Source organism: Drosophila busckii, unplaced genomic scaffold, assembly GCF_011750605.1.
Source record: "Drosophila busckii strain San Diego stock center, stock number 13000-0081.31 unplaced genomic scaffold, ASM1175060v1 hic_scaffold_47, whole genome shotgun sequence".
Taxonomy (NCBI): Eukaryota; Metazoa; Arthropoda; class Insecta; order Diptera; family Drosophilidae; genus Drosophila; species Drosophila busckii.
Window position 1 is genome coordinate 1 of NW_022872757.1, and position 21542 is coordinate 21542.

A 21542-nucleotide genomic window follows, 5' to 3' on the forward strand; every position below is an offset into this window, starting at 1 on the left:
GAATGGCACATTGCTGGACTATGTGCGCGAGAAGAAGTTTCTGGATGAGGCGCAGTCGCGCAATCTCTTCCGGCAACTCATCAGCGCTGTGGAGTACATACACAGCAAAGGAGTTGTGCATCGGGACATCAAGTGCGAGAATCTGCTGCTAGATGAGAGCTGGAATTTGAAGCTAATTGATTTTGGTTTTGCGCGCAAGGACACGCGCACCAACGACAACCAAGTGGTGCTCTCAAAAACATTTTGCGGCAGCTATGCCTATGCCAGTCCGGAGATTCTAAAGGGTAAACAACACACACTTGAAACTCACTTTAGCTCAGCATATTAATTTTATTATTAACAGGCATAGCTTATGATCCTTTTATGTCTGATATTTGGGCCTGTGGCGTAGTTTGCTATGCCATGGTCTTTGGCCGCTTGCCCTATGATGGCTCCAATGTGCACATATTACTTAAACGCATTAATCAATCGCTTGTATTTCCCAAAAATCCAGTGGCTACCAGTGAATGCAAGCACATTATAATGCATATATTGGCGCCTGTTAAAATCCGATATAATGTGGCACAAATCAAGGAAGATATTTGGTTTTCTCAGACTTAACACCGTTCAGTTGTCGCTGTTGTCCTGCAAGCAAATGCATATAAATTGAAAGTTAATAAAATTACATAATAAAATTCAAATTCAAATTCAAACCTAACAGCCAGCATTTGGCGTTAAAATAGCTAAACTCAGCTCGCTGTTATGTTATTAACAGCTGTGCTCACTTTTGCACTGCTAAGCTTAACAGCGCTTAAGCAGCTGGTCACTCTTTATAAACGTATTTTAAATTAAGCACACAAAAATACAAATTTGAATTTAGCACCAAATAAATTATTAATTAAAACAAACAAAACATTAACTGCACGTGCAATTTACTGTCATATGGCTTAGCAGAATTGAAGAGTTGCCATGGCAACCAAAATGTTTTGCTTTGACAACGCTGAAAAAATTTTACAACCAAAACAAAAAGTGAGCGACAATAGACAGCGCGTCTTGTGAATTTATAATATAACATAAAACAATTGATGGCGGAAGTGCATATAATTGGCCAAATATTGAAAGCAGTTGATTTCGAAGAGCCGCATTTGTTTTGCAAGTGGAATTTACTTAGCGGCAAGTAACAATCGTAATTAAAAGCAGTAAATTGATTTTTGGTTTTGCAGGCAGCTCCTGGCGTTTGGTGCAGGGCGAGATACAGGGTCAGACGGCTGTGTGCAGCCATCGGCTACAGAACTGCGCAGACTTCTCACAGCCATTGGACGTCCATCTGAGTGCGGCGGCCATTCAAGGCTGGCCACGTCTGCTGGTGGAGGTCTATACGGTGAATTTGCTGCAGCAGTGCTGGCCCGTGGGTTACGGCTTTGCGCATATGCCTGCAACAGCCGGACAGCATCGCTTGGAGATTAATACTTGGAAAATAGCGCCCAATAGCTGGTGGCAGCGCATTAAGGAAAACTTTGGCGGCGGCGGCGCAGCGCTAAGCAAAACGGATTTGCTTTACTCGGGCGTGGAGCGGTATGTCCACGATATTAGTAGCTAAAGCATTTAATTATACAATTCAATTGCAGCTACAAATTGCGGACACGCAGCTCGGGCAAAATTATTGTGGAACTTAATCAAATATTCCGCAGATTTGAAGATTACGGTGTGGAGTTTAAATAATGCGTTTAGTATTAATAAGCCTGCTGATTGCTCCGCTGCTGGGCATCAAAATCGGCATCTCTCAAAGCAGCAATGATGCCAATACAACAACAACATCAACGACAACGACAACTGAAACGCCAGCAAGTACAACTCAGGCTGTGGACATAAGCGGCAGCGGCTTGGGCAGCTCAGAGACTGTTAGCGCTACTACGCAAGCGCCCACTTTTCCACCACGCAAAACAGCCAAGCCCAGCAGCACACCAACGCCTACACTAAGCTCAACTGCTGCAACTCCAACTGAAGCTACAGCTCCGCCTGCTTATGAGCCAGCGCTTTATTACTGCGCCTGCGATTGGCAGCTAGACGTCTGCGACATCAACTGCTGTTGTGATCGCGACTGCAACAAGCAGAGCCTTCAAGCTTTTAGTTGCTGGCAAACTCCCGAGCCGCAATCTCGCTTGGAGGACTTTCAGTATACACATGGACTGCCTGCTTGTCACCTCAACGATGGCTGGCTCTGTGTCTTTCGCAGCAATACGAAGCCAGCGCGACTGCAGCCCGTAAACAGCAACTTTGATGCTGCAGCTTTTAACAAATGGCCGCTGGAGAGCTTTGTAGCAGATGCGCCTGCTGCTCAAGGCATGCACTACAGCTTTGGACAGCCGCTGCAGCTTTGGCAGCCGGACCAACAGCAATTGCTGCACTTGCAGCTGCCCAGCGCCTTTGAAAGCGCACACTGTCAACTGCAACAAGCTGTGCGGCATTTGCAGCCCATGCAAAGCAGCTGCCTGCTGCAGAATGTGGCAGCAGCGCAGACGCAGCTTTGGACACTTGCTCAATTTGACAAGCAGCCATCAGCTTCTGCCCAAGCCGCGTGATCTAGCCGAGCAGCAGCCAGATGGCATTAATATACAAGTCTGTCAGCAGCTAGCGACGCAATTAATTTGCAATGAAACGCAGCTGGAACTGGAGCTAGTGCAGCGCATTGAGCTGCAGCTGCTGCATAACTATACGCATATACTGGAAGCCAAGCTCATCCTAAGCGAAGCTACGCAGACGCCGCATTGGCTGCACTATGAGCTAATCTATAAGCCAGATTCAATGCTAGAGCCCAAGCCCAGTTCGGGTGCCTTGGGCTATCAGCCTGGTGCGCCTTTGTTGATGTCGAAACTGCTGCCGCAAAACGAAAGCGCGCCACAGCGTTTGGACTACTTTGAAGCGCAGTCAAGCTCCCAACATTGGCTTACATTCTGCTCACGTTCGACGCCTGTTGGATTTGGCATTGATCTAATGCAGCGCTGTCGACTGCAGCAGGCGCTGCCCAATCTGCAATCAGCGCTGAACCATAGTCAATACTGCGAGCAGCTGCAGTCGAATATATGGCGTCAACTATTGCCAAACAACTGCACGCAGTTGAAGCAGCTGGAGCAAGTCTTTGTCTCACAGCTGGGCAGACCAGCGCCCACACAATGGCTGCCACTGCAGTTGCCAGCTTCCAATCCAGGCATAGAAGCTGTCTATGATGAGGCACATCAGTCGCTCATTTGCCGCAATATGCTGCTAAGCGTTAGCTATGAGTTTCATATAGCGGAGCTGACTTTGCTGCAGGGCCATGTGCCACATCAGCCAGTGGTGCAACATGCCAGATTACTGCTGGGTCAACGGCACGATCTGGAGTTCGACAATAACGAGCAGCGTGTGGAGCTGCCCTTGACAGTCTCTGTTATGTTCTACAAGCCACAGCCACGAATTCGAAACTCGGCTGCGCTCCAAGCTGTCAACTATGCAATGCTTATGCTTACTCTCTTGTCTTCTCTTGCAGCTGCTCCCCTACACTTCTCTAATAACAACATAATCGCAGTTAAGCATAAATAAATAAGTACGATCTCTTATAATTAAATATTCATATTAGAATCGATATGCCCTTAATAGTAAAATAAAGTAAACATCATTGCATTGCATATATAATTAAATGAGAATTTATCATAATAAATATAATGACAATAGTCAGAGTAGATCAGCGTTGCCGTTTTAGCATTTTGCGAGTTTGAATCTTATAAAAATCCGAACAGTATTTGGCAAAGGTCAAGGCATCATTGCTGCAATACGATTAAATGTAAATTTTTCAAATTAACTACAATATCTATAATCAAAATAAGTAGAAATTTCTACTAGAGTCACAGGTGAAGAATCTTAAACTCTCTTTCAGCTGTGCAGTAATTCCTTGCATGGGAAATTTGTTCAATCTATAACCAACAACAAAGTCAAAGCCTCATTGCTTCAATACGATTTATTGAGAATCAGTTGGCACGTATTTAATACAATGAGAAAACAGAGAGACAGAGTGAGAGATACTTAGAGTATATCTCTGCGGCATTTCCGCAGTTGCTTACGCAGCAGCATGGCATCGAGTTCGGCCTGCTTGCGACGCTCCTCCTCCTTCCATGGCCGCACGAATCTCCTCAGCCTCGTTGGTGGCCTTTATGGAGATCTCAGTCACCTCGGGCAGAAAGTCAAGAATGCCCTTGCGCATAAGGTACTGATAGTTCATGGACACCGTGTACTTGATTTCAACGCCAATGACCTTGCTCAGCTCCATCCAATGCAGATATATCCAATTCTCATTGCGAAGATCCTTAATGCTATTGAAGACCGGAAGAAACTCTTCGATTTTCTCCATAAACACATGCGCCACATTCACAATCTCCGGCTTCTCACTAAAGCTCTCTACTGATTCCTCCAGCTCTTGGCGCAGCTTGAGTATATAGTTCCAGACTTCGTCCAGATCCAATTGTATAATGGGATTGCCCACGGTGGCCTCCTCCAGCTTGAGGAAATTAGCGCAGGCATACCAAAGTTTCTTATATGGCTCAAAGCTCTCAATGATGCTCTCCAAAAACTCCATGGACAGCGGCTCCAGCTCGAACAACTCCTGGCGAAACGCCAGCGTTTGGCCAAGCTTCTCCAGCTCCTTAATAACCGCAGAGGTTTTTTTAATGTCCACTGAGGTCTCCTGCGCGCGATTCGGATTAAAGACCAGCGAGAACGCCTGCACTTCATCATTGAGCGACTCCAGGCGCTCCTCGAAGCCTTGGCACTCGCTGTAGTGCAAGCGTAGAAACTCCTCAATGTCTATCTTCTGCTCCTCCTTGAGCGTGGACAGACGCATCAAAATCTGATGTGGCCAGGCATAAGCGTTCCACTTCATGGCAAATTGAAAGTCGCTGAGGTTATAAAAGAAACTATCGAGCAGCTCATACTCCAGCCACATGACCTGTATATCCGCACGCAGCTGATCGACCAGATCCGGCACAGTGAGTCCAAAGTCGCGTATCTCATACAGATGCTCAATGCTCATGGGACGCACGGCAATCTTGGCGAAAACCTCTTGGCAACGCTCCACAATTGCTTCATTGATATTATACATGCGATCCACGTAGTACTCAAAGATGCGACGCACTATTTCAATGTACTTCTTAATCATGTACTGCTTCATGGTGTCCACGTTGATGTAGAAGGGTCCAATGGTAATAAAAGCGGGCAAAATGACACGCAGCTCCTCCTTCAAACGCTTGTGCTCAATGATATCGCGCTTGACCTGCGATGAAGGCTTATTGGCGGCGGCATAGGCCTTCATGAAGTCCGTCACATTCAGCAGATAGAAGTCTATGAAGCGCTCGTAGTGACGCGCATAAGCCTTAAGTGGCAACACGGCTTGGGCATAGCAAATGCGCATGAGCTCATTCTCTATGATAAAGCGATCTTCAATCAACTCCACTGTCAGTATATAAAGATTGGGTGCAAACTTAAGATATGACATGACATCTGCATCAATGCAGCGCACGCCGCTTGTTTTCTCCAGTCCACGCTTGAATATATCCATTAAAGCTGGCTGAAACTCATCCGGATTGGTGGAGTAGAACACCTTGCGATCCTCATTGATGCCAAGTGTTAAGGCAAACACAGGCTTGTGATAGGGAAACTCCGTTTCTATATAATCGTTAGTCCACTTGTAGTTGGGCTTCAAATGCAGAAATTGCAGGCAAGGATCGCAGACAAAGTGTGAAAAGTTAAGCAGCGAGGTAAGTAGCAGCACCTCCATCGACTCCTGCATGCGAAACTTGACTTGCCAAATAAAGCGTGAGATTTTGCACATTTGATAGACAGTCCAATTGTTGAGCGAGATGTCCAGCCAGCCTTTGCCCAGAGCGCGCAGCACGCTGGTGATCACAGTAGTCAACTGCTGTGGCCAGTAAACCTTCAGAAACGTGGCCACATGATCACTGTGCGCCTCCTGCGATTGCAGAAAGTCCGCCAGCGCTGTGGGTTTGTTAAAGTTGACAACAAATATGCTGAGCGTTTCCACATGTTGGCACTCAATGGCTACACCCATCATGGCCTCAATGCCGCCGGCGCAGTAGAAGAGACTGGCGCGCTTCCAGCTGAGGCGTCTATCCTTTATATCCATTTGCAAAGCCTGCAGCTCGCGTCGTTCGCGCTCTGCAAAATCCACACGAGCTGCCTTGGGCATATATTCCTTCAAGGATATGTTGCGAAACTGCGGAAACTCCTTGGGCATATTTATAATAAATCTTTCGAGCTCATAAAGCGCCATCAAGCGCTCGAAGACAATGTTGACTTCGGAGCGCAGGCGGCGCTTGCAGAGCTCTGTGCACTGGGCCTGCTTCAGCTGCTCCTCGATGGGCTTGAAGCTGTAAAAGGTAGTCGACTCAATATCGTCATGCAGCACGCAGTCTACAATTAGCTCCATCAACATTAGCTGCTCGCCCTTGTGGCGCTCATGTATAGCAGACTTTAGACGCTCGATATACTGGTGTGGATCCTCTGCTAGAAACATAAACTGCAGCTTGGGCACTTCATACGTGCAGTCGTCCTCCAGTGAAGTTAGCGTCCATAGATCTGTCTTTTCGCTGTGCGAAATGACGGCGGCCAGCACCCAGCTGCAGCTGCGCAGGCTGCGATTGCTGGGCAGAAAGGCGCGCGCCGGCAGCGGATAATGAACATCGCCCACCACGCCCAGCTCAAACCAAGCCTCCGGCGAGCTTATGTCATAGTTGCTGTCGTCGAAGAAGCTCAGCGGAAACTTGTTGGGAAATGCAAACTCGGACATTATGTTGTACTGCTCCTCCGTGGGCTGCAGCACATCGTTGGTGAGTCCTGCCTTTTTAAGCTCCTCTGAAAGATTGATCTTGCTGTACTGGCGGCGTCTGCGATCCACAGCCACATCCTTTGGCAGCTCGCCCTTGGGCACTATGCGCGTTTGTATAACCTTGGGCAGTATGGTGGGCAGTGGAAAGCGATGCACTTTGCCATTTTTGCCCAGCAGTGTTAGCCAGCGCTGCGCCTCTTGTATGGGATAGTTCATGCTTGTCAGCTGATCACGTGGTATGTAGAGCTCGTGAAAGTTCTTGGGCGCGGTGCCTGGACGTGGCGGCATTATGCAGATAGGCTTGGTGTAGCCGTCCTCCATAGCGGAATCAATGGAGTTCGAGCCGCTCATGTCTTCCGCCATTTTGCTTAACAAATTCAAATTATTTCAGTTCGTCTGTATTGTTATTTTTAACACATGTCAGTGTTTGTTGTTTTTCAATTTGAATTTCAAAAAATGCGCGCGCCTTGCTAGTTGGCAATATTTTTGCGCTAAGTTGGCAACGTGCAGTGTGAAGATGACAGACAAGATTTTAGAGCTGTTTCGATGTCTGGCTGGTTTTGCACATCACTAATAGCCAACCAGCAAAACAAATTTTTCAATGTGAAAACAACTCAATTAATTAAATGTGTTTAATGCAAACTAACAAACGAAAAATTATGCTTAAAATGTTCAGCAGAAGTAAGTGATTGTAACTAAGTAAAATGTGCATTGATTGTGTGTGAAATTAAGCTAAAAAGTTGAAATCAAAAGCTGCTGCAACACTTGTGCAAAAGTTGAGAGTGAAAGAGCGAGAGAGTAGAAAAAATCAATAAAAATTTGTAGCATAGGCGATTGGCGCGAGCAAAACAAAGAGAGCGCGCTACGAATGTGCGTATAATGAAGAAAATAAACAAAGACACCACTACCCGTTAACGGGTGCTCCCATTTCTCAGTGCAACTTACGGACGCGTTGGCAGCAGGTGCACGTAGCCCCTTGCTTGAAAATAATAAAATAAGAAGTACTTAAGCTTAAGCACTTGAAACAGCTGTTGGGTGCGAATTGTGTGTAAACAAATATGTTTGATTTATTGATAAGCTGACAAAGCAAATGCATTAAGTTCAATTAACCCACACCGCTGAACTCGCGGATTGAACTCGCGGTGAAGTGAAAAAAAAGCTTTGACTTTTCGTGGCTGTTCGTGTCGCCCACGCTTAAATATATTTCCGCTCCCAGCTATGCACAAACACACACACACACATATAATTGCGGCAATGTTCGCACGTATAAGTTTAAACAATAATAAACAACGATAACAATTGTGCGACAGACAATTGCTAAACTCGTCAGTGATTCATGCAGCGGCAGCGGCAGAGACGCTAATTAATTCGCGACTTAAGGCAAAGCAGTAGAATAACAATTAAACGCCAAGCCGATGATGTGATTGCTGCTCTTTAAAGCAATATTATTAATTTTGTGTTGCTGTTGTATTTTACAGTTTGAAAAACCGCAAGCGATAATCTCTAAGCAAAACGATGAATGTTATGCGTAAGCTGCGCGGCGCAGCCAGCGCTGGCAGCGGCAGCAACGCAAGCAACAACAGCGGCAGCAGCAGCAGCTCTGCCAGCCCCAGCAGTGCCAGTGGACGTGGCACCACCGAGGACGCTCTGCTCGATGCACGCATACAAATGAGCCTGTCGACGCTTAAGAAACTCTTCAACGAATACACACATCCCAAGGAGCCGCTAAGCGAACTCGAACGCGATGGCAAACTCTACGAAATGTTGCCGCTATTCTGCAAAGTAATTTAGAATTTATAATGAAAAGCATTTACTTACACTTTTTTGCTTTCAGGTGTTTAGCAGCTGCTCCGCTAATGAAATGAGTGAAAAGTTCTGGGACGTGGTGGCATTTTGTCAGCAAGTCTCGCGTCTCATGGTCAGCGAGATACGCAAACGCGCTTCGAATCAAAGCACAGAGGCAGCCTCCATAGCAATTGTTAAATTTCTAGAGGTGGAGACGACAGAGGAGATGAGCAGTGGCTGGATGCTGCTGGCTACATTGAATCTCTTGGCCAATGGCGATGTGTCGCTCATACAGGTGAAATTACAATGCGAATTGCTACAGTGCACACTAGCTAATAAGAATAACTTAGGTGCATTCGTAACTACAGATAAAATTGACCCTGACACAAGTCTTGCAGCAATTTCCTTACGGGATTTGCATAAAAATAATCAAAGCTAACTATAAATAATATAAGAATTTGAGTCAAAGCATTTAAGCAATTTCCTCAAGAGATTAGCATAGAAAGTAATCATAAGTAACTATAAATTCAATTATAAACATTTGACTCAAGAGAATTTCCTCAAGCGATTAGCTATAACTATAAATAAAATTATAAAAACATTTGACTGAAGGCTTGTGTCAGCTGCTTGCATACTTTAGTAATTATTTTGCTAATCATATTTTTATTGCTATGCTCTAGGTCATGACAGCAGCCGCTGTGCCCTCGACGCTGGTCAAATGCTTGTATTTATTCTTTGATCTGCCGCCCGTGGAGGACGATGAGCCGCCAGCTGAGGGCGCTAATGTGAGCGATTTTAATGCACACGAGCGACGCACACTGCTGCAAAAAGTATTCGTACAGCTGCTGGTTAAGCTCTGCTCGTATCCATATCCAGCTGAGGAGCTGGCACGCATGGATGACCTAACGCTGCTGTTCTCGGCTATAACATCGCCTTGCCCAATGCAGAATATTGTGTGGCGCAAGAATGCGGCAGAAATATTAACAACAATATCGAGGCATGGACTGACCGATGCAGTTGTTAGCTATATACATTGTAAGTTAGCCAAAGTATATAAAGCAAAATTGTTTAATTTAATTTAATTTGCAGCCAAAGGTTGCATGGCGCTGTGCGTGGATAATATGCAACGTTTGACGTTTGGCAATCCGTTGGAGATTGTGGAAATGTTTGTGACAGTCTTTTGCTTTCTCAAGGACTCTAGTCAAGTATCGCAGATACTGCTCGATGATTTTCGCGCTTCACAGGGTTATGTCTTTCTGAGTGACTTTCTGCTAAAGTAAGTGCAGCAATTATCGTTTATAATTACTATATTAATTGTCTTATATACAGATTTGATAATGCGCGCAGTCAGACGCTGGAAATCCAAGCAGCTATACGCAATCTTGTGCTAATGATCTCATCGTTGTGCATGTGCGGCTTCTATGAGCTGCGTCCACCAGCAGCGCAGTTCAATACGGTCTTCAAGCTGCAGAACTTTCAACTGCCACAGGCCAGTTCACGTGAAACTTGTGTGCGCAATGTTTACGCTTTCCAAGTGCTGCAAACAGTCTTCTTGAAGTCCACAACGCCTGCGCTTTGCTGCACCATACTGGACGCCATCTCACGCGTTTATCATTCAGAGAATGCCAATTACTTTATACTCGAGTCGGAGCAGACGCTCAGCAGCTTTGCCGAGCGCATACATCTGAAGAGCGCGCAGATACAGGAAAAGTTCTTTGAGCTGCTGGAGTTTATTGTATTCCAGCTTAACTTTGTGCCCTGCAAGGAGCTGATCAGCCTGTCGCTGCTGCTGAAGCACAATCATTCGAGCAGCTGCAGCATACTCTGCCTAAAGACGCTGCTCAACATTTTAAGGCACAACAATGTCTTCAAGGATGTTTATCGTGAGGTGGGCATACTGGAGATCTTTGTTAGCTGCTTGAAGCGCTATGCGGAGCACGTGCGTCTGATAACAAACGATGATGAAGCGCTGGTTGTAAGCCCAGGCGAGCAGGATTTGCTGGACTCGCTGGGCAAGCATGTGCTGGAGGTGTTGACCATTCTACTTGGTGGCGGCGCCAGCACCAATGCGCAAATGTTTCGCGAATACAGCGGCGCCAAGTGCACCCACGAGTTGGTCAAGTTTAAGCATTGTCGCCCACAGGCGCTGGGCATAATACGCGAGCTAATACTTTCTGCTGGTGGCGATGATGACATGTTGTATATACTCTCGCTGATGCACAGCATCAGTCCGCTGCAGGTGGAGTTCAAAATACAGATACTGAATATGCTGCTGGGCTGTCTCAAGGATTCGCATCGCACGCGCACAGTTTTTCGCAAAGTGGGCGGCTTTGTTTATTTGACCAGCGTCTTTGTTTCGCTGGATGGCAGCATGGCGCAATCCTCGCCAGACATTGCTCAAGCGGATCTTATTTTGCTGCTGCAAATAGTTTGCCAGACCTTGGCCACAGCCATGCGCTTTGAGCCTGCCAATGCCAAGTTCTTTCATCAGGAGATTTGCAATAGCTCGTTGTGCGATACGCTGCGTCTGCTTGGCTGCTTTGGCGGCATGGCTACGCTCCAGGACTACACGGGCGAGTATGAGCCGCAGCAGTCGCTGCTGCGCTATTACCATGAAGTATTCAGTGGCGATATACTCAGTGTCAGGTGAGTCCAAACACTCGAATCGCTTATAGCTCAAGCTGATGCTTCTTCTTTGGCTTTGCAGCTTCTCATCGGATGTGCCCAGCTCGCTTAGCTACATCTGCGTGCTGTTTCGCTTGCTTTATAGCATAGCGCTGGACAACTTTGAGCCGCCCAATCTTGCTGGCGTCATTACGCTCTTCACCGAGCAGCCGCCGCTGCATTCGCGCTCGCCCAGCAAGGAGCTGGCGGCACCTGTGCATCCCAGCCAGCTGAACCTAACGCAGCCCACGCCAGAGCCACGCATAGTGCATCCTGGTGTGGTACTCTGCATGCTGCAGCTGCTGCCAGGTGTGCAGCATGATCTCGCTCCATTGCAGGCTATACAGCTGCAGGTTTATCTATCGGAGATTATCAAGTCGCTGGTGCGCAGCGAGCGCAATCAGCAGATTATGTGCGATCATGGGCTGGCCGAGCAGCTGCTGCGTCTAACGCGTCGTGCCCTGGCGGAGGAACTGCATCCGCTGCATGTGCCCATGCAGTATATACTGGAACGCTTGGCCGCGCAAGCGCTGCAGCCCACCGAACTGCGTCAGTTTCTGCGTCTGGGCGAGCCGCTCAGCTGCGCCGACATCGATCTGCAGCTGCCTTACCGCCAAGGCGGAGCTGTGCCGCTCACCCGCATCAAGACGCTCGTCTCCATGACTACGCCGCGTGACTTTCGCGCTCATGGCTCCAGCACGCTGCCTCCTTTCGTCGAACTGGACATGTCCGCTGAGGGCTTTGGCTGCCTCTATCTGCCCTCGCTAGCGCCTCAAGCAACAGCCACAGCTGGTGGCACCATCGATGCCAATACCATTGGCGGCATTGGTGCCGGCGATCGCATCTTTCCACCGCAGACGGGACTCAGCTACTCCACTTGGTTTTGCGTGGAGAAATTCTCGGATCCCAAGACAGATCCGCACTGCGTCAGGTTGCTCACCTTGGTGCGCACCGTGCACAATCCGCGTGAAGAGAATCTCGCCTGCTTATCCATACTGCTCTCAGCCAGGGATAAAGCGATTGTGGTGTCCACCCAAGAGACTCTTGTCACACCCAGAAAAAGTAAGCGCCGTTTATCTTTTCTCTATATATTTTAATTTTTATTTGCTTTACAGGCATTGGCGACTGGGAGCCGGAGGGCAGCGACGATGGCATTGCTCGCATCTGGTGTCCAGATCTGCTACACGAGGGTCAGTGGCACAATCTCGTTGTCGTGCTCAATCGCGCCGTGCTGAAGAACTCCAGCTTGTCGCTCTATCTGGACGGCGTGCCCATGCACACCCAGAAGCTTCACTATATAGCTCAGCATCCGGGCGCCAGCAGCACCAATCCCACAACGGCTACCCAAATCTTTGGCTATGTGGGCACACCGCCCATCTGGCGTCGCTACTCGCGTTTGTGCTGGAAGCAAGGCGTCTGCCATCTGCTCGAGGATGTGCTCGCCCAGCAAACAGTGCAGACCATCTATCAACTGGGACCACACTACATGGGCTCGTTGCAGGCACCACAGCTGGGCAAACAGGCGGAGCCACTAGCGCCACTGGTGCCAGAGGATCGCGTGCTGCTCGGACTCAACGCCAAGGCGGTGTCCAAGCTGACGCTCGTCAAGATTCGCAAGGTCTACAGTCGCGCCGACAACAAAAGCATTGCCAAGCAGCTCAACATGAACTCCCATGAGAATGCCACGCCCATTAAGTAAGTAATAAATCATTTAAACAACAATCAAAGTTGCCAGCAAATATTTAAGAAAGGAAGCAATGAAAAATTTAAAACAGCGCGGCTTTTAAATTTAATTTAGCTTAATTTATTCCTTACTGAACTTAAAGTTCAGAAATCTATTAAAATTTAAACATAAATATATTTAGCATATGAATTTATTAAATTGAATTCCCTTTCAATCAAATCAAATTAAAAATTAAATATAATCCTTTTTGAAAAGAAAAGTTTAAGACAACTGTAAAATATAAAAGCTAAGATTTTTTTTAAAACAAAGTATAAATTTATTTAAACAGATGTATTATTAGTAATTATATTACATATTTATATATTTTTACTTTAACTTTAACATATTTTCAAAATTTTCTAATTAGTTTAAGTTGTTGCTTATTAATATTTATTTTAGCTTTAGCAATAGTTTGCATTATTATAATATATATTTATTTATTTATCTCTCTTAATTTTCATAGAATTCTACACAACTCGGCTGGTCATTTGGCTGGCGCTGGACGCTCCCTGGGCGGCGTTGTGGTTGGCTATCTGGGCGTGCGCGTCTTCAGTCCGCATCCGGTGTCCGCAATGATTGACACCGTTGGCGGCTGCAATGTGCTGCTCGGAATCATAGCCATGGCACAGGATGTGGAATCACTGTACGCTGGAGTCAAAGCGCTGACCTGCGTGGTGAGAAGCAATCGTGCGGCTCAAGCTGAAATGGATCGCAAGCGTTGCTACCAGACGCTGGGCATGTTCTTCAAGAAGAAGAAGCATCTGCTTAACTCGCATATACTGCATCTGACTTTTGGGCTGGTGGGCACTGTGAACAGCGGACATGATATGGCTGCCATACCGAATGTGACGGCTTTCCAGGATCTGCTGTGTGATCTGGAGATTTGGCATAATGCGCCGAATGGTTTGCTGCGCTCGCTGCTGGAGCATCTGCTGGAGCTGGTGGTGGAGTCGAATGAGAAGAAGCAGAACATAAAGATAATGCGGGATCTGCAGCTGCTGGTGAAGCTGCTGCACATCATCACAAGCATAACGGATCACTCGACGCGTGAGATACTCTTCAATCTGCTGGAGACGCTGCTGGGCGGACAACCCAGGCATACGGATCTGCTGTTGTTCGGCCAGTACGTGGCGGCCAAGCTGCCGCGCATGCAGGACGGACAGCTGGAGCGGCAGGTGCTGCTGCCGAGCATGAAGCCACCGGTGAACGAGGAGCACGAGGGCATAGCGCAGAATATTTATCTACGCAATCGTTGCCTATCACTGCTGCATGGACTGCTGTTCACGCCCAGGAATACGGTCAACTATGTCATCTGCGATGACATCAGCAAGACTCTGGGCATGGATTGGCTGCTGCTCTTTATGCAGCCGCATGTGCACTTCACCACGGTGATTATCTCGGTGCGCATTCTCGTTGTCGTCTGCGCCAATGAAAGCTTCCTGGTGCGCTTCCGCGACGCCACCCACAATGGCGGCTATCTGAGATTCACCGAAATGGTTTCCCAGCGTAAAATGCTGGGCTTGGGCGCTCAGCAGCTGAACCAGCGGCCCAACAACGGCACGGGCACGGTTATTGTTGCCACGCCCCAGAACACAATACAGCATCTGCCCACGCAGATTGCGGGTGAAGTGCGTCCAGCGGCGCTTAATATACCAGGTAAGCTTGGATTCAATCCATTCCTTTGACTTTTATTTGATTGGCTCTTTTTAGGTTTCCAGCTGCTCGAATGGCTGCTCTCGCATCATCTGGACGTGCCTGAGCTTTACTTTCTGCTCACCGCCTTGATAATGGGTCAACCAGTTAAGGTGCTGGCCACGGAGCACACAAAGTTCGATTTGGATCGCGTGTGGTCTTTTCTTTGGGGCGCTCCCGTCTCCGCCAATACGCAGCTGCCCAAGCTGAATGTTTGCCCCGAGGGCGTCTGTGTGCTGCTCGCCATGGTGCGCGGCATAGTCCAGGGCGGCGACTGCGCTCCTTGGCTGCAAAGTCATCCGGAGACTATTATTCAACTGCTCTTCAGCCTGTACCAGAATCTCAATGACTTTACGCCGGTTATGATGACGGGCGATGTGGTTACCTCGCTGGTAGCAGTGCTGTTCCCACTTGGCGCCAGTGCGTCGCGCTCCAACGAATCTGAGCCCAACAGCGGCGCCTCCACGCCCACCGATGCCAGCAGCTATGCGCTGCCCACGCCCGAGACGCTGCAGTCGGCGCTGGCCAATCAACCGAAGCTTACAACGCATCCAGTGCGCAAGTGCATCATTGACTTTCTGCGCGTCATTGTGGTGGATTCGCTTGGACTGAATATGCATGGCAAGAGCACGCCCGTCATCGATCTGGTGCTGGACGCTGCACCGGAGCGCGCAGCGCTGCCACTGCAAGTGGAGTACCAGACGCAGATCATCATCGCATTGATGGATCATCTGCTGGCAGCGGATGTGCTGGTGGGCGAGCAGGCAGCGCTGCCGCTGGTGCCGCTGCTCCAGAGCCACACGCAGCACATTGCGCCCAATGTTTTTTATCTAACCGCCAGGATTGTGGACAAACTGTGGCAAGGCTGCTTGACACGCAATCCGCATGACATCTTCGACTTTGTCATCAAGCTCATAGGACAGGCTAAGCGGCGTTCGGCGTCGCTATCGCTGGAGCAACTGCATCATTCGCTGAATCGCAGTATTTTGTTTTTGCTATCGCGACCCACCGACGACTCCATAGCGGAGCAGATGAGCGTGCTGGAGGCGCTGCACAAGATCATACAGCATCGCTTGCTCATCTTTGGCGCGGGCAATCATGAGCTGGAGTTTATAGGCTGCTTGACCTACTGCCTGCTGCAGTTGACGGCGGATATGCGTATAATTCTGGAGCCGGCAACGAGTCGCAACACCACCTGGCATGTTAATCCGCAAACGGAGACAACTGAGCCCAAGGATGAGGATCTCAATCAGCTGCAGGTAAGCGCGAGCACCAAATGGCGCAACAACTTAACTTAACTCGAATTCTCTTTTGCTGCCCAGGGACGCAATTTGATTGTGGGCGCCGCTTTCCGCGTCTGGGAGGAGCTCTATGTCTGCAAGAAGCCCGCCATAGAGGAAGTGTTCAAGGTGTCGCTAACGGCGCCGCCCGCTAATTCGAAGGCGCCGGATCTGCACACCACACGCGAGCAGGTCATGGAGCTGGCCTCCAAGCTGTGGTTCAACTACGTGGAGGCGGAGCGCAAGGCGAGCTATCGCGTGCCCTGGGAGCTGCACAATCAGATACAATCGAAGATACAGAAAGTCACAGGTGGACTCACGCGCCTGGCCAGTCGCTCCAAAGTGAAGAAGGATGAGCTGGTGCGCACCAGATCGAACATGAGCAGAGAGGTCGCCTATGAGAGCACCGGAGTGCATGTGCAGCTGATCAAGGATCTGCTGGAGCTGCGCGTCAAGCAATATCAGCAAATGCTGCAGCACACACAACGCTATGTCTACCAGGATTGGGTGCAGTCCGAAACGGAGCTGACGCGCGAGCGCGGCCTTTGGGGTCCCACGGGCTGCTGCACGCTGGACAAGTGGATACTGGACACCACAGAGGGACCGCATCGCATGCGCAAGAAGACAATGCGCAATGAGCTCTTCTATTTGCATTATCCGTATCGCCCAGAGCTGGAGCTGGCTGACAATCGCCAGCTGAAGTATAAGGTAGCCTCCAGTTTGGACAGCAAGCTGCACTTTCAGCATGGACAGCAGCAGCCGCGCATACTCGCTGAGGCGGAGCATGGCATGCAGGCGCAATCCTCGCTGGAGACGCCGCTGCCGCAACGGCTGGAGGCAAGCAGCAGCTTCAACTCGGCCACGCCGCCGCCAGTGTCGCCCAAGCTGCTGGCGCAGCCGCAAGAGTCGCTGGACAATGCTGCACAGGAGGACGACGAGGAGCAGGAGCAGGACACCAGCATGACCAGCGAGAATGAAACGTTTCTGCGGCTGCTTGAGGAGCAGGAAAAGATTAGCTTTATGTTTAGATGCGCGCGTGTGCAAGGACTCGATACCTTTGAGGGCTTGCTGCTGTTCGGCAAGGAGCATTGCTACATTGTGGACGGATTCACGCTGCTGAAGAATCGCGAGATACGCGACATAGACACGTTGCCTGCGGGCGCCTATGAGCCCATCATACCCAACTCGGGTGGCGTTAGCGTTAGCGCCAGTGCGCGCGCTGTTAGCCACAAGTTGAGGCAGTGCAGCAAGTTTGCCTACGAGGAGATACGCGAGGTGCACAAGCGTCGCTATTTGCTGCAGCCCATTGCGCTCGAAGTCTTCTCCGAAGATGGGCGCAACTATTTGCTGAGCTTTCCGCGCAAGGTGCGCAACAAGGTGAACCAGCGCTTCCTCGCGCTGGCCACTGCTCTCAATGACAATGCCCAGCAGTCTGTAGCCGGACAGAAGCGCACGGCAAGCGTGGAGCAAACCTCGGGACTGTTTAGCGGACTCATTGGTGAAACTTCGGTCACCCAGCGCTGGGTGCGCGGCGAGATCTCCAACTTTCAGTATCTGATGCATTTGAATACGCTGGCGGGCAGAAGCTACAACGATCTCATGCAGTATCCAGTGTTCCCCTGGATACTCGCCGACTACGACTCCGAGGAGCTGGACTTTACCAATCCGATAGACGTTTCGCGACTTTTCGCGTCCCATGAGGCGCACAGGCGGATGAGCGCCTGGAGCAGTTCCAAAAGCGCTTCAAGGAGTGGGATGATCCACATGGCGAAACTCCACCCTATCACTATGGCACCCACTACAGCTCAGCCATGATAGTCTGCTCCTATCTGGTGCGCCTGGAGCCATTCTCACAACCATTCCTCAAGCTTCAAGGCGGGCACTTTGACTTGGCCGATCGCATGTTCCACAGCATTAAGGAGGCGTGGCTATCCGCCTCCAAGCTCAACATGGCGGATGTTAAGGAGCTCATCCCAGAGTTTTTCTATCTGCCCGAGTTCTTGAGCAACTTCAACAACTTCGATCTGGGCACCAAGCAGAACGGCGAGACGCTCAACCATGTCATACTCCCACCCTGGGCCAAGCAAGATCCACGCGAGTTTATTCGCCTGCATCGCAGTGCGCTGGAGTGTGATCATGTCAGCCAGCATTTGCATCTGGTAAGTGCACTAATCCTGCCAAGAAATCACAGCTAATTTCATTGCTTTTCGCACAGTGGATTGATCTAATCTTTGGCTGCAAGCAGCAAGGCCCAGCAGCTGTGGATGCCGTCAATGTGTTCCATCATCTCTTTTACGAGGGCAATGTGGACATTTACAAGTAGGTTGCTATACATTGGCGTCCACATAGTCCTCTCTAATACTTTTCTTTGCTTTGGCAGCATTGATGATCCTTTAAAGAAAAACGCAACCATTGGCTTCATCAACAACTTTGGCCAAATACCCAAGCAGCTGTTCCGCAAGGCGCATCCCGCCAAGAAAATGGCCAACTCACGCCATTCCGCGCTAATGGATCCCTCGGCGCTTATACAAGGCAACAGCACAGTGCTGCAAACGGATCGACTCTTCTTCCATAATCTGGACAATCTGAAGCCGAGTCTGCAGCCCATTAAGGAGCTCAAAGGACCTGTGGGCCAGATACTGCAGCCAGACAAAACGGTGTTTGCTGTGGAGCAGAACAAGGTCATGATGCCGCCTTCCTATACTAAATACATAGCCTGGGGCTTTGCTGATCATTCGCTCAGGATTGGACTCTATGATACGGATCGCGCTTCATTTGTTTCCGAGGCAGCGGCGCATAACTCAGGCGAGATTTTGACCTGCGCCTGTCCCAATGCCAAGATGATTGTCACAGCCGGCACCAGCTCAGTGGTTACTATATGGAAATTCGATGCCAATCGCAAAAGTTTGAGCGTGCGTCACTCGCTGCATGGACACACAGATGCGGTGACCTGTCTGGCCGCCAGTGCTGCCTACAACGTTATTGTCTCCGGGTCTAGAGATGGCACTGCCATTGTGTGGGACATGTCGCGTTTCACTTTCGTGCGTCAGCTGCGTGGCCATGCGGGCGTTGTGGCCGCTGTGGCTATCAATGAGTTGACTGGTGAGATTGCCACCTGCTCCGCCACTTGGCTGCATGTGTGGTCCATCAATGGCGATGCGCTGGCCATGGTTAACACCTGCGTGGGCTCGGCGGATCGCATGCAGCAGATACTTTGTGTAGCCTTTTCGCAAATACGCGAGTGGGATCAACAGAATGTGGTCATGACGGGCTCCACCGATGGCGTAGTTAGAGTAAGTGGCAGTCAATTCGCTTAAAGATTATTATATAAACTATTTATTGCTTGCAGATGTGGTCGCTGGAGTATACACAAGTGCCCATAGATCGCAAGCTAAAGCGCGGCGTTGAAGTGAACTCGCAGGATAAGCCAGATATAGTTGCAGATGTGGACAAGGACAAGGCGGATAAGCTGAGCCTGTTTAAGCAAATGAAGAGCTTGTCCCAGCCGGAAGCAGAGCTCGGTAAGTTGAGCAGCAAATGCATAAAAGCAATTTATTAATTAAGGCTACAATTGTTGGTTACAGAGATTGTCAAGTCCGCTTCGGAGAGCAGCCTGTCGGAGGCCTCTCAGCATAGCAACGACTCGGCAAAGTCCGCTGAGCCGGCAGCAGCGCCAGAGCGACGCAAGAGTTCCATTTCAGGGGCCAAGAGCTTGCATGAAATGAAGTCAGCTACAGTTGAAGGCGCTGGCTGCAGCGCCGAGCATAAGACAAATGAAGGTTAGTTAGCGCACATGTTGGCAATGTATTAAGCTAAATTGTTATAAATTATAGAAGAGCACAGCATACGGCCCAGCAAATCGGATACAAGCTTAACTGATGGCTTTGTGCTGCTGGACAATGATCGACATCGTGGTGAGCAGGCGCTGCGCAAGGGTAAACTAAACAAATAGCAAATTAAACGTACATTAATGCATTGTTTATTGTTTTAGGCTTCAAATGGCAACGTCAATTAATGTTTAGAAGCAAGCTGACTATGCATACAGCCTATGATCGCAAGGACAATGCAGAGCCTGCGAGCATAACAGCATTAACTGTATCCAAGGATCATAAAATACTTTATGTAGGCAAGTATTAAAAGCAGTTGCTTTTAATTATCTTTATGCTAATTCTTGTTGCATTGCAGGCGATGCGCGTGGACGCATTTTCAGCTGGAGCGTAACAGAGCAGCCTGGACGTGGTGTAGCCGATCATTGGCTTAAGGATGAGGGCGCCGATCAGTGCGTCAAATGTCATGTCAAGTAGGCGCAAGCTTTGCAACTATATTTGAGACAGTTTACTAATTGATTTCTATGCACAGATTCACGCTCTACGAGCGCAAGCATCATTGTCGCAACTGTGGACAGGTGTTCTGCAACAAGTGCAGTCGCTTCGAGTCGGAGATCTCACGTCTGCGCATTTTGAAGCCGGTGCGGGTTTGCCAGTCCTGCTACAGTCAGCTGCGCAGCAATTCGCTGGATAATTAAATCTATGTACCTAACGATGAATTGCGTTTACTTGAGTAACCCTAAAAGACGTTCAATGCATTCAGTTGACAACTATTTATTACTACTTATTACTTATTTATTTATACTACAATATTTGTTTAACCAAATGGTGTTGCGCTTAGCACAACCAAAGGCTGTTATATGATTTTATACGCTACTTTATGATTCAGCTAAAACCAGTTGCAATATAATTTTATACTTACTTTTAAACTATTTATTGAATGCTATACAATAACAATAATAAATATTGCTTATACGCCACAATCAATGACAATTTGTAGTCATGTAATTATATACAAAAAGTAATTAATCAATTTGTGTGTTTAGCAAACAAATATTAACGCATGTATCTACGCAGCTTAGCAATGTGTACAACGCACAAAACTAAACATATACATATATATATATTGATATATCGATCGAAACAGTCTAAAACAATAATCAAGCACCGCCAATTAAATCAATTACAGCAATTATCTAGCCAATAAAAAACAAACTTAATTAGCACACAACACACAAACCTCACACAAACAAACAAAAACGAAAGTTAGATACAGTGACTAAATATTAAAGCCCAAATACTTCCAGCTGCTAACGAATGAACTAAAAAGCAATGCTAAATCTTAATCTAATACTGAAAGCAATACTTACTGTTTGCTTGAAACTGAAACTGTAGTAAATAAATTCTAAGTACTGCTGTCTCTTTGAATGATATGTTAGTCCTTTGCAGCTTTGAAAATTGTGTAAATAAGATGGACAAATAACGAAGCAAATATTTTCAATGTTTAGATGCATTATATAAACTAGCTAAATAAATTGGTCGTAGTGTTTAAACTATACATATATATATATATATATATATATATATATATATAAATTCGGTATTTTGTAGAGCATCTATATGTTGCATTGATAATAATTTACAAATATTATATACATGTGACAGCTATATACAAAAGCAAAATTCAATATTTCAACCACACTCCCCTGCCCTACCGC

At 48.1% G+C, this 21542-nt stretch overlaps 5 protein-coding genes across 5 annotated transcripts; 4 read left to right on the forward strand and 1 right to left on the reverse strand.

Moving 5' to 3' along the window:
• Positions 1-4: 4 nt before the first annotated feature.
• On the forward strand, positions 5-692 carry LOC108594425 (testis-specific serine/threonine-protein kinase 2; the record flags this gene model as incomplete). Its single annotated transcript, XM_017979599.2, has 2 exons — positions 5-284; positions 344-692. Coding segments are annotated over 2 exons (537 nt in total), but the record flags the coding sequence as incomplete, so codon positions are not given.
• A 244-nt stretch (positions 693-936) lies between these two features.
• Positions 937-1718, forward strand: LOC108594426 (B9 domain-containing protein 2). The gene is made up of 3 exons (XM_017979600.1): positions 937-1152; positions 1203-1554; positions 1608-1718. Exons 1-3 carry the CDS (start codon positions 1065-1067, stop codon positions 1699-1701), a joined length of 534 nt encoding a protein of 177 aa, XP_017835089.1. The 5' UTR covers positions 937-1064; the 3' UTR covers positions 1702-1718.
• Positions 1678-3565, forward strand: LOC108594423 (tectonic). The gene is given in 2 exon segments (XM_017979598.2): positions 1678-2513; positions 2515-3565. Coding segments are annotated over 2 exon segments (1857 nt in total). The 5' UTR covers positions 1678-1700; the 3' UTR covers positions 3559-3565.
• A 400-nt stretch (positions 3566-3965) lies between these two features.
• On the reverse strand, positions 3966-7271 carry LOC108607821 (dynein heavy chain 1, axonemal). Its single transcript, XM_017998869.2, is given in 2 exon segments — positions 3966-4122; positions 4124-7271. Coding segments are annotated over 2 exon segments (3177 nt in total). The 5' UTR covers positions 7217-7271; the 3' UTR covers positions 3966-4038.
• A 1054-nt stretch (positions 7272-8325) lies between these two features.
• Positions 8326-21363, forward strand: LOC108607820 (WD repeat and FYVE domain-containing protein 3). The gene is given in 20 exon segments (XM_017998868.2): positions 8326-8635; positions 8688-8933; positions 9319-9673; positions 9728-9914; positions 9968-11284; positions 11346-12364; positions 12418-12997; positions 13489-14681; positions 14736-15976; positions 16040-17668; positions 17670-17696; positions 17698-18156; positions 18213-18316; positions 18378-19290; positions 19347-19518; positions 19582-19776; positions 19831-19932; positions 19989-20123; positions 20183-20297; positions 20357-21363. Coding segments are annotated over 20 exon segments (10422 nt in total). The 5' UTR covers positions 8326-8368; the 3' UTR covers positions 20523-21363.
• The last annotated feature ends 179 nt before the right edge of the window (positions 21364-21542 follow it).

Excerpts from the sequence above, each read along its gene's own strand:
- LOC108594426 (XM_017979600.1), top strand. The coding sequence starts at position 1,065 with ATGGCGGAAGTGCATATAATTGGCCAAATATTGAAAGCAGTTGATTTC. Across the intron at positions 1,153-1,202 it reads CAAGTGGAATTTACTTAGCG|GCAGCTCCTGGCGTTTGGTG; the intron begins GCAAGTAACAAT and ends TTGGTTTTGCAG. Across the intron at positions 1,555-1,607 it reads CTTTACTCGGGCGTGGAGCG|CTACAAATTGCGGACACGCA; the intron begins GTATGTCCACGA and ends ATTCAATTGCAG.